The sequence below is a fragment of the Canis aureus genome, chromosome X (assembly GCF_053574225.1).
Source record: "Canis aureus isolate CA01 chromosome X, VMU_Caureus_v.1.0, whole genome shotgun sequence".
NCBI classification, from domain to species: domain Eukaryota; kingdom Metazoa; phylum Chordata; class Mammalia; order Carnivora; family Canidae; genus Canis; species Canis aureus.
In genome coordinates, this window is record NC_135649.1 from 115,340,403 (window position 1) to 115,353,173 (window position 12,771).

General features: G+C 45.7%; 1 protein-coding gene and 1 pseudogene across 4 annotated transcripts in view; both read right to left on the reverse strand.

Moving 5' to 3' along the window:
- FRMPD4 (FERM and PDZ domain containing 4) overlaps positions 1 to 12,771 on the reverse strand; it is a 565,544-nt gene that overhangs the window by 79,370 nt on the left and 473,403 nt on the right. For all 4 annotated transcript variants that reach the window (XM_077889744.1, XM_077889743.1, XM_077889745.1 and 1 more), the window contains exon 4: positions 8,749 to 8,851. In XM_077889744.1, coding sequence (XP_077745870.1) covers positions 8,749 to 8,851 — 103 coding nt within the window. The remainder of the gene's footprint in view (positions 1 to 8,748; positions 8,852 to 12,771) is intronic.
- On the reverse strand, positions 12,243 to 12,644 carry LOC144308607 (large ribosomal subunit protein eL38-like; annotated as a pseudogene).

Genomic DNA, 12,771 nt, shown 5'->3' on the forward strand with positions numbered 1-12,771 from the left:
TCTGTTCATACCCACTGCACCCATATGACACGACACTGAAGTCCCTCTGGTTCGAGCCACCAGCTGATCACCCTGCTGCACACCCGTGTGGACCCCCGAGTCAAGTTCACCCATCATCACTGCTGGGTTCTAGCGCCCCAGGGGGCAGGGGGTGAGACTTGGCTACCTTTGCCAACAAAGCCTGGGGGCGCTTTCTGGGCTTTTTCATCATTCCTCAAGTCATCTCCATTCATCCTAAAAGACTGCATTTCGGCTCGGGTTCCTCCTTCGTTTTGACCGAATACCTGGATTGTGCCCCAAACCCCTGCTCTGCAATTTCAAGAGCATTAATGACAACATCTGACACAAGGGCCCGAGTGATGACAAGTCATGAGGTGCTGTCACATACGTTATCTCATTCCGGTTCTATCCAACTCTTCCATTTGTATGAGCTAGGTCTCCGGTTTTAGGGCTCAAGATACAGGATTAAGTAAATGAAGTCCTCGCCCAACGGCAGCCACTGCTAATCTATTTCGGACGGAGCACTTGAATTCACATTTTTTTCTGATTTCTATGCCATGTGTCTTTTCATCAGGAAGCAGGAGAGCACTTTGAAACGTTCGCCAGTGTTCCCCTCTCCCCTCCATGACGTCCCCGCTCATTTCTTTGCTTGATCCCCTCTATTCCTCTGCCTGTTTGGTCAGCCAGACCACACACCAATCATCCGCCCAGGACAGGCTCACGACACAGGTGGAAAACTATAGAGGGTCTAGGAACTGAGGGTAAAAAATAAGAGTAGGAAGGACATTCAACAAAGCAGAGTAAAGCGTACTCCTCTCCAGCACAGGGACTGGTGAGAGGATGGGGAGACAGAGTGAATCTGAGGGTACTCAGAAGAGCACCGAATCGGGGTGCCTGTGAAACAACAGGCATCCTCCCTCTCTTTCCAGAAGCTTATCCTCCAGGAAGATTCCATTGGGAATCCCCAAATAGTCTGGTGGAATGAAAGACTACAATGACTGGTGCCTTCTTTTGTACTCAGAACCCCAAGACCATGGAGGAAATTGGCCCTAGAGAGTAGTCCATGTCCTAATACAGCACAGGAGGGGCAAGTGCACCCAAGATGACACACAAGTGGCTAAGGAAGTGCTGACAGTGGTGAACAGGGGTGCCACAGTACCTCCCTGCCAAGGTGAATGACCAAAGGCAGACCAGATGGGCACAAAGGTATCTCAGCAAATTCTCATGGCTGACGCAGGTAGAGTAGATCCACTTCACCTCTCCTGGTGCCTCCTCCTGTTCAATCAACCGGCCCAGTGGAGAGGCAGCATCATGGAAAATGGGACGAACTGACTGCACACTAGGATGGGCATTGGGAATAATTGGGATTATTATACATAATAGATAAATAACGGTACACTTCTGGGTGCCAGGCTGGCTCAGTCAGTAGAGCATGTGACTCCTGATCCTGGGGTTGTGAATTCAAGCCCCATGTTGGACAGAGACCTTACATTAAAAAAGAAGAAAAAAGAGAAGAAAAGATACACTTCTTCCGTATCTGAGCACGTGGCCCGAGATTCTTACCCACCCACTGTGTTGCCTGTAAAGATAAGGCTCGGGTGCTGGGCTCCTGAGACCTTCTAATAAAATCTCTAGGAAATGGGGCTTCCATTTGGTCCTGGGCATGTTCTGACTGCAGGCTCACCAGGATGTCTTTTGTTTGTTTGTTCTTGTCTCTGTAGCTACTTATAGAAAGTGTGTGGAATAATTTATCAATTTGTATTTCTAAAGGATCAACAGAAATAGCATAGGGCTAATAATCATCTTCTACCATTTGTTCTAAGATGGTAAGATGTTAAGACGTTCAGTAGTGTCAACCATATGAGATCATTGAAAATATGCCCTAGCTGAAAGATTTTTTCCTGTTCTTCCATCTTTGCCATCCATCGCCATCCAAGAATTGCATAAAAGCACGTATAGTGATGGAGAGATCTAGTGAGAGAGTAGCAGATGCTCATCAACAAGATATAAGGGACGTTGAAATAATCTAAATGAAACCATTTTTTAAATTAATTTTCATTATAACTTTCATGAACTATGGACCCAAGTCACTTTTTCTACTTTGTCCTTATTAGAAGGTTTTCCCACATATTCCATTTTCTAGAATCGCTGCCCTCTCTCTCCCCAGGCTCTGTAATTTGCAAATGTCAGAAAACGTGTACACTGCAAATGTGTATTAGGTGACTCTACAATGTGTAGTGTCAGCGTACCAAGGGGCTGTTCTTTTCTGTTTTCACCGAAATTGCTTGCCGGTCTTACTGTAATAAGGCCTTATTATATCATACATCATCATGCATATTTTATATGCCTGATGCTCGGTGGATGCTCTTTGCTTTGTTATTTTACGAAGCAGCATCGAGATGCATCTCAGCCCAGCTGAAATTAGACAGGAAGGTGACCCTCCTAATATATTCTTGTGCAGACACAGTGCCCCCGGAACATGATCTGATTTGACTTTCCATTATAATTCTGATGAGGACAGGCTGATACAAAGACAGAGGGGTTAGATCTCATTTTTAGATGGGTCCCTTCTAAAGTGTTTCTCTTGCTCCTATTAAGCTTGCCAATCTCTCACCGACTGCAGCAAGCAGGTACTCCTGAGCACTTCCTGCTAAATTCAAAGCAAGTGCTTGGCAAACCTGGGATAGGAGACAGGCTCTGTGCATAGAATTAAAAAATGGGGGTGTCTCTGGGGTGCTGAGACCCATGATCTAGAGGCCAAATTCAGCTCTGCTATTTGATGGGCCTACTAAGTGAAGACTTGATGTGTCAGATCACTAGGCTTGGTCTCCTTCTGAGCCGACGGGTCTTGGTGGTTGGTACTGGCTTGTTCCACCCCCACTGTGTGCCTCCCTATTTGCCCTAAGCAACTGCTTTACTCCTTTGAGCCCCCTTCCCCATTCTGTAATGGGGGTCCAATAAAAAATACTTGCTCACAGGGCTGTTGTAAGAAATACACATGATGAGCAGGTTATGAGTGGTCCCTAAGGAGCCAGACTGGGTTTCACTCCACCACTTACTAACTAGGGGATCTTGGGCACATTCCTTAACCTTTCTGTGCCTCAGGATCCACATCTATACATCAGAGGTAACCACTGTACCCATTAATCACTGTGAGGACTGAATGACTTAATATACAAAACGTACACAGGACAGTGCACAGTAAGTGCTGTAGAAGTATTATCTGGTGTTAACACTAAGGAAGGAAAGTGTCTTGCATGTAATAAGGACTTGATACATGTTAACTCTCATCATCATTAGTAGGGATGCGACCAATAATATTTGCTTTTTCTCTCCTGAGAGTCAAAAAAGTTACCCTTAACAGTTAGTTGTACACCAAGTTCTGGCTTCGACTGTGCAAGTGAGTTGGCTCACTTGTTTTGTTGAGATGCGTGTGTTCCAGGAGGACAGGAGTCTTATTTTTGAGCTTTCTTGCTATAATTGGTAGAATAATCTTCCTGGCCTTAGAAGGAAATTTGCACATTGCTCGGCATGTGTGTGTGCATATTAGTTACTTAGGTAAAAGGAATGTCACTAAAAATTAGCGTTTGTCCATTGTGAATTGAAGTGATGATTAGTAATGTATCATCTATTCTTACTCTAGTTACTTATTGGAAGAACCCTAATGCTCCCCAGAAAAGCTCTCCAGTCACAGGACATTAGTACAGAAGGGGTGACATGTCTGAGAGATGCGGACAATCTTCTCTAGATGTGGCTGTAGCTATAGCACAGCTCATTAATTAGATCAGCAGGCCTAATCAAACTAGGTAGTGAGAGAAGACAGATGGAGGGACAGTCGGCTGCCTTATTGTAGGGGATGGGAGAAGGGAGCTTTGGCCCCTGTGCCTTCTCATCATGGGTTGGGCAGCCCTCAGCTTTCACTGCCATGATGGAAAGGGGTGAGATGGAGCTGCTCACATAGCTGGCTCTGCAATGTTGCCTTCTGATAGAAACAAAAGGAAAGGAAGAGAGCCAGTCAGTACTTTCAGAGTCCACTGCCAGGGCCCTAACACTGGGGTTCAAGAAGCATTCTGACGCTATATGCAAAACTGGTATGCATATGGATTCTTCTGGGTGGAGGCAGAGGTCCATGCTATTTATCCAATTCTCAGATGGATCTTGAATCGCAAGAGACCAATGCCTTCAGTCCAACACAACAAGCCAGGAGTTTTATTGCTGTCATAAAGGGGTGACTGCTGCAGGAGGGTGGGACCAAATTTTGAGGTCCTGGTTTGGGACCGCCATGTGGCAAGGGATATTTCACTATCTGCAGGTTGGAGAAGTTAGCGTCCATCAGGAGGGTCTGGGTTTCCAGAGACAAAGGCAAGATGCATTTGACAACCCTCTCTCCAGCCACGAACCTGCCATTCTACTGAGGGTCAGTAGCTACCCATTGCCACTTCCCTACATTCCTGCACATTCCCATCCATCCTCATCAAACATTCCCACCAAACACTACCCTCCACTGCAGCCTTGCAACACGCATAAATAGAGTGCAATTAGTTAGAAGTCTCCTCCTGAAGTGCAGGAATCAGGTCTTTGGTATTTATGCATGGCCAGTACCCTACACGATGTTTGCCACTTACTTAATGTTCAATAATTGTTTATTGAAGTCAAACGAATTCAATTGGGTTGGCTAGCCTTGAGGGACGGGGCATGATTCATAATGTCTATGAGCAATTATACTCCATAGTTTTCAAAAATGAAATTTTGGAAACTGTTTCAAGTTAATTTGTCTAATTATGAAAAGCCAAGGGAAATTATCCGCAGATACTTCTAAAGAAGAAAGATAGGGTAATTTGCAAAGGGCACGAATTCTGCAAAGATTTTGCTCCTCAGCCGCTATAAAGTATGAGAGAGAGTTAAGAACTTAGAAAACTGTGAAATGAACAGAACTCGTCTAATTTCAGTGAAGCAATTATAGATGTTTCTGAGGATACATGAAAAAACCCAAATGTGGTTACTATAGTAGTAAATTGGTCTCCAAGAAACTCTTTCATTTTCTCTAGAAAAATAAATAATTTTCTACCATAGAGAAACCAAATGATAAGAAAAATAACCCGCAAAGAAACACAAATGTATCTGGAAAGAAAAACGATCCGTGAGCAAAAACTGTGATGGGAGGAAAAAAAAAAAAAAAAAAAAAAGAACAAAACAAGACTAAACCACTTACGTGAATGAATGGATGCCAATTTTTAAATAGCGAATTTTACAGGGTTATTAAAATGATGAGTGTTTTTCCGAATTTCCTTAGTGGTGAAGAAAATGGGATATTTTATTAAACAGAAAGGGAATTTATCCCAAGTAAGATACAGGCATTAAAACACATATCGGCTGAGAAGCCCAGAGCTGGTTACACGAGCTACATTTTTAGGTTGGTCCACATATGGCAGACAGATGACTAAGCTGATGGGAAGGCGAGGAAGATTTTCTAATACTTGAACTTCCTCATTAGTGAGAAATGCATTATTTCCAAATTCTGGTTTAATGAGTTGGAAGGTATCTCCACGACCGACTGCATTTCATCTCTGCGAATTGCACGAGGCTTGCTTTGCTTAAAAGAAAGCACCTTGTTACCTTTTTTAAAAAAGATGTTAATCATTTATTCATGAGACACATAGAGAGAGGCAGAGACACAGGCCGAGGGAGAAGCGGGCTCCCCGAGGAAGGGCCTGATGCGGGACTCGATCCCAGGACCACGGAGTCACGCCCTGGGCCACCCACTGAGCCACCCAGGGGCCCCACCTTGTTACTTTTTACACAGATAAATGGACTGTGCTGAGGTGGAAGGGAGCACCTTCAGGACTGCTGCTCGCCGTCTCAGTGGCGTCCAGGGCCCGAGTTTCTCTGGCTAGACAATCCCTTGGATCCTGGCACATGCCCCCAAGGGTCTGATGGGGGGTCTCGTCTGTCTTGGGGGGTCCGCGCTGAGTGCCCTGGCCGTGGCAGCAAGTGAAACTCCCCCTAGAACTTTCTAGAAAGCGGCACAGTGTGATCTGCTACTGCCAGCCAGCACCTCCTCCCTCCTCCCCCTCTCGTTTCCCTCCTCCAGGCCTCATAAGGAGTGGAGAGAGGGACCTTCGGCGTTGTCAGAAGGGCCGAGATCCAGGGAGAAGTTCCTTCCTCTCCTCTGGGGTGGGGCCCAGCAGACAACCCAAAGAGTGGCTGGTCTTACTGGCGCCAGGCCCCCGGGCACGGTACTGTGCAGTGCGGTGGCTCCGCGGGATGCCCTCCTTTCCTGCCACCAGAGAATTCATGGATGAGCTCCATGGGAGAGCCATGGCACACGGGACCGATGACACACGACGAGTCGGCAGCCAAGGCCAGGCAGAGGAGCAGCCACAGCTGACTTAAGGGGGAGGCGGCTCTAACGTGGGCAGTTTGGCAAGAAGGCCTCGGCTCTCTATTGCCCTGCGGGCCTCTGACCCAGGGGCTGGTCTTGACAAGCCAATGGGAGTTTTAAGGACCCGAAGAACTTCATGATGGTTAAAGAGCACCCGTGCTTTCCATTCTGAACAGCACAACCTCTTTATCAAGTATGTGGGCATGGTGCAGGGATCGCCAAGAAAATGCTATTGATGACTTTAGGATCTTCTGAAACAAGGGCTGACCAGCTTTCCCTGTAAAGGGCCCGAGAGGCGTCGGTCACAAGCACTCAAGCTCTGCTACTGTAGGGAGAAAACACTGAGACAACACATAAATGATGGCGTGTGACTGTTTTCACATTATTTATGGACTCTGGAACTTGAATTTCACATGGATTGCATGTGTCACAAAATATTCTTCTTTTATTTTTTTCCCAACCGTTTAAAAATGGTAAAACCCATTCTTAGCTCATGGGCTGTGCAGGAACAGGTGGCAGGCTGGATGTGGACTGTGAGCTGTCGTTCATTTAGTCAACACATCCTGGCTGAGCCCTGCTACATAGAAAGTTCTATAGAGACTTTGTTTATGGTGAGGTCACTTGCTTCAAAGTGCATTGAAGCAGAAGGAAAAAAATGGTTAGGAGAAACATCTCTCTAGATGCCCTGGTAGGATTGCTGGGAAATGATCCCGCTTTTGGATGGTTTTTGCGCTGGCTGTGTCCTACAGCGAGCAAGTCAGCCCCAGCACCCCAAAAATGCCACCTTCATTCTACCATCCTCCGGGCACCCAGATGAACAGAACTGATTATAGAGGGGTGCGCCCAGGGGAGAACAAGAGAACCCCGTGGCCTGCCCTCAGGCCCAAACAAGGCACTCCAAGATGCAGGCCTACCGAAGGCTCAGAGCCTGCCTGGATGAGGTCTGTCCACAAGCATCTCGAGAGAAAAGGGGCTCCAGATGGTAACCTTGCCACTCCCTTCCCAGGGCTTGAAAATACAGAGTCACTCCTGATTCTTGCATTCCTGGCCCCCAGGAAAATTGAAGGTGTCCCCAGGTCTCATTCCTGATGCAGGGTAAGTCTGACGGAGCATGGTCAGTGACTGCTCACATGGATGAACAGCCTGGGGAGGAACCCTTGGGAGATGTGGACGCCCCACGAAGACTTGGCCAGCCAGCTGCAAAGCCTCCATGATAGTGGGTCTACACTGTAAGGTAGGGTGACCAACCCTTCTGGAACTGAGAGGCATCCCGGGATGTGGGCCTTGCTGGGCTTCAACGGGAACGGTTGCTCACCCTTAAAGTAAGCCTCTTCTATTTCTATTTCTCTGTCTTTTTACCCCTCTCCCAGTCCTCCCAAGGAAGCGGGACCCTCCAGGGTTTCTCTGAGAAGCAGAAGCAGAACAAACCTTGGGAAAGAAACTTTCTCTTGAAAGCCCCTGAAACACTCCACTTAATGCCTTTTCAAAGTGTAGATGTAGTTTTGTTTTTTGGGTTTTTTTTTTTTAAGATGTAGTTTTAGATTTTTTTTTTTTTTTAGATGTAATAGCTTTAGCTTCTGCTGCAATCTTGCTTGAAAAAAATCAGTATATAAAAGACAGGTGTCACCCACCCATCATTCCTCAACACCCCGGGAGCCCAAGTGGATCCACTCATACAATAGGCATAGCCTCATTTCTAACTTGTAATGACCCGTTTTTGCCCTAAGTACACTGTGGGAGAATAACTCCAGGGGGCTTCAAGAATCTTTTGACCAATATTTTAACATCACATAAAATATTTTCTGCTGCTCCACTAAGAGTATCACACGACAAATTATTTACATCTATGATCAAGCTAAACCAACAAACCAAGCACATTTTTAAACAGTCATATCCTTGACCTATTTATCCTTTTGCTTCGGTTGATGATTCACAATTCAGTAATGAATCACTCAGTCAAGTATGAAAAATCAGTGAACTGTATGTTTGTGTATCCATGAGATTATATAAAATTACTCATCACTTATACGGAATTCGGGTATTGCATTTTGATCCCCTTGATGAGGCAATATCAACGTGTCAGTAATTTTGGAAGGGGAAGAAAATGCAACCTTTGGATAGAGCAATGGAAGTAGGAGTCAAGGAGTGTTCCAGCTGAGGCACAGGCACCCTGGCTGTTAACACAGAACGGGCAGTTAGGTGTTTTGTCTTTAGGGGGCCTGTTTCTATTTAGAGGTCAGTGTCAGCCCCGTCAAGGTGAACGGCAGGGACTTGTGATGCTGCCCCACACTGGCTCACGGGAAGCCCTTCCTCCAGGGCCCGAGGTCTGCCTTTGCAGCAGGACAGGGCCCAGGGGAGTCACGCACCTGACCAGGTCGATGACCCGCTCCCTCGGCGCAGCGCTGACTGGCTCATCGTTAATCATTACAATCTGATCTCCCGGGATCAGCTTGCCTTCGGAGGGGCCACCTGGAGACAAATGAGAACGAAGCGCAGGTGAGAAGACCATCGCCAATCCCTCCGAGTCCTTCTCGCCCCATCACCATTCATTGTAAGCGCCGGGCACTGTCTGCCAAAACAAAACCCAACCACCCGTCCAAGTTCTACACAGTCATCCTTCCCAACCCTGGTTGGACATTAGGAAGAACTGGGGAGGGGGGGCTGGCTGGTTTGGTCGGCAGAGCACGTGAATCTTGATCTCAGGGTCATGAGTTCAAGCCCCACATTGGGAAGAGAGAGGAAAAGAAGGAAGGGAAGGAAGGGAAGGAAGGGAGAAAAGAAAGGAAAGAAAGAAAGAAAGAAAGAAAGAAAGAAAGAAAGAAAGAAAGAAAGAAAGAAAGAAAGAAAGAAAGAAAGAAAACTAGAGAGCTCTGGACAAGCTCCAGAGACCCAGGCTACACTCCGGCCTATTAAATCAGATTCTCTGGAGGTGGGAATCAGACATCATTATTTCTCTAGAACTTCCCAGGCAGGCTTGAGACACAGCAGCCTAGCAGAGCCTGTCACACTTTAATGGGCACACATGACCCTGGGGACTTTGTTGCCCTGCAGACTCATTCAGGAAATTTGGAGGAACAATGGGTGAGGCAGTGTGCTTCTTGCCAGCTCCCAAGGGCTCTGGAGGCTGTTGGTCAACTGATGATACTTTGAGTATGGAAGCCCCTAGAACGTATTGCCCCTGATGGATGACCAACTACGTGCAGCCAAAGCTGCCATAACCTGGGCACTCCTGGATTTGAACAAAGCCTCGTTTACACAACTAGGGAGGCCACATACTGTGGGGAACCGAGAGGCCCCTGTATTATGTGCTTCTGGGGAGGGTTCAAGAAGTGGGAGCGTCTTCAATCATCCATGCCTAAAAAGTGGGGGGAAGGAAGCAGAGCTAAGGCGGGGATGGTTAAGGAAGCAGCAAATACTCTTATCAGCTGGGGGATGAGGATGTTTTATTATTTTTGTGGCTGGGACCATGCCTGTGTGTGTGTGTGTGTGTGTGTGTGTGTCCATGCTCACACAAGATGCCAGATGGCTTTTGTTTTGGTCTTGACCCACCATGGTCTTTGTCGCTTGTGTTGGCAAGGGCGTAGGGAACTTATATTTGTTGAGCATCTATTATGTACCAGGCAAGGGGCTAAATGCTTTGCCTAGAATCCCGCTGACACTTTGATCCCTTCCATATAATAAGATGCCTCAGGCTCACACAGGTTGAAGAACTGGACTAAAGGGTAGAACAGGGTCCCAGCTTAGGTCTGTGGACTCTTTCAAGTTCAGGTGGCCAGCATCTCTTTTGAACTTGCTCCTATAATTTAAAAACTGATCATTGCCAGGTCCCTCGATACATAAAGCCACAACTGCATGAAGCATACATCCAGATTAAATAAAACCTATAAATATCAACTATCGGGATCCCTGGGTGGCGCAGCGGTTTGGCGCCTGCCTTTGGCCCAGGGCGCGATCCTGGAGACCCGGGATCGAATCCCACGTCGGGCTCCCGGTGCATGGAGCCTGCTTCTCCCTCTGCCTGTGTCTCTGCCTCTCTGTCTCTCTCTGTGTGACTATCATGAATAAATAAATAAAATCTTTAAAAAAAAAAATATCAACTATCTACTGGTCTAATGTAATTACCTCCCAAATATTGATGGGGTACTATAATTTCATTTCCAGGTCTGTCACTGGGTAGTAAGTGCAGCTGAAACATTATCTTTCAAATATTATTGCTATTACTTTATTTAGTAATTGGAATGAACATTTCACACCCAGAGATGGGATCTCGAAGTAATTCAGATGCTTCCCACCCACCCAGACACTTGGCATTATGTGTCACTCAAGCTGGAGGATAAACAAATCTTTCTGGGTAGTAAAAAAGTGGGGAAAACCTTAATATTTCCTCATATCAGTGATAAAAAAAATATTCACTTCAAGATGTGGAAACTGAGATTCAGTGTTTGCACACATAAGAAAATTTGAAAATCACTTGAGAGAGTTTATATAACCATTGGATTATCTGCAAACATTCACTCAAATTCAGTCCAACAAATGGTTAGAAATCAGATGCTGATCAAATACAGAAAAATTTTCACACTAATTGGCTAATGGATTTTAACTACTTTCCTGGGAAAACCACTTGCAGATTAATAGGACGTACATTTACATCTGACCTATGCTTCTTTGGCCAAATGGAAATATTCTTGTTTAATCGAGCAACTAAAACCAAGAATTTCAGGGGAAGCAGGACGGTTCCATCCAGAATATGAAGCAGAGACATACTTCAGGGAATTGTCTTGTGCCTTGTGCTCTGAAGGCTGGGCTGTCGAGCACAAAAAATCTGGTCATGCCACAGAAATCATTTGAGACCTCAGCAGTCATTTTTATGAAAGACACAACTTATTCGACCAGTATTTTCACACCTAAGAATGACTGGTAACAGTACTGTTTGACTTGTTTTCACTTTTGTCCACTATTCTCAAAATTGTCGAATATTAGGTGTTAGTGGAGGACCAAGGAGAGTGGAGGGTGAAAAAGGAAAGAGGTTGAAGGAGGAGTGAAGCAATACAAGAAAATACAAAACAATACTCAAATCTCCAGTCGGCTCTAGGGAGGACCTAGTCTTTAGAGAATCTCAGAACCAGAGAGGTTATAGTGTCCCATTATCAGAAAGCAGCATGTCAAATGTTAACCCACTTAGGGAAAAAAAAGGTGTACACACCCACCGATTATACATCATATATCTCATACATATGATACGTAACATATGCATATGCACGCACAGAACTGTCTCCTCTATGTACGTGTTACTAATGGTTCACTCCGAGGACTAGCAGCTCAGGGCGACTTTTGGTTTTAACTTTCTCCTCTATACGATCTACGTTGTAGGATTTTTACAACGCATATGTAATATTTTGTTATCACAGCAGGCGACAAATCTCTTTCATTTTCAGAATGAAATTCTAAATTGCGTAGAGCTCAACAATCCCACACAGAGAACTGAGGTGGGACCTGGGGCTAGTAAAATAAAAAGCTGGGCAAACAGGACCAAGTGGTGTGGTGAGTCAGTGGTGGGATAGAAAAGGAAGCCTCTTCTGCCTGAACAAGTCTGTGAAGTGGTTGACCGTGTTTGCAGCGCTCACCCTGGGCCAGAATGATATCAAATAATGAAAAATACTATTAACTTTTGAGATCTATACTACTCAGTAGATGCCTTTCAATTTCCTTAACTGGCAGACTCAGAAGCCCAAATATTTTAGAGTTCAGTAATAATAACAATAAATATGTTTTGGAATGGGAAGCATGTACCTGGTGCTCTTTTTAAACTATTTTTTCAATTTTAAAAAATCTTAATTCGGTTCAAGTCAGTGTACCACCTTCATTTCAGCTCCTTCACTGCCAAACCTGGGGGCAGGAACTGCGTCACTTCTCTGCCTTCTCTTTGCCTGGAATGATCAAGGTATAAAGGTTTCTGCTGCACCCAGACTTTATTTTTATTTATTTATCTATTTAAAGATTTTATTTATTCATGAGAGACACAGACACAGGTAGAGGGAGAAGCAGGTTCCCTACGGGGAGCTCGATGCAGGATTCGATCCCAGGATCCCAGGATCATGCCCTGAGCCAAAGGCAGAAGGTCAACCACTCAGCCACCGAGGTGCCCCTGCACTCAGACTCTGAACTTCACATTATCCTTATTTTTCTTGATCTTGACAGGTTTGGAATCCCTTCGCCTGGCCAAGAGCAGAGGGTCTCTGATTCCTTCAATTTTTCGAGGCATGGTGAGGAGGGGAGCAGGGGACTGTATGGCCGACACAGCAACTGGCAAGACGGGAGGGCAGAGAAAAGGCACCTGCACTCTTATAATGTATTTTGTTCTCTCCCGAGCCCTTAAAGACAGATACGAG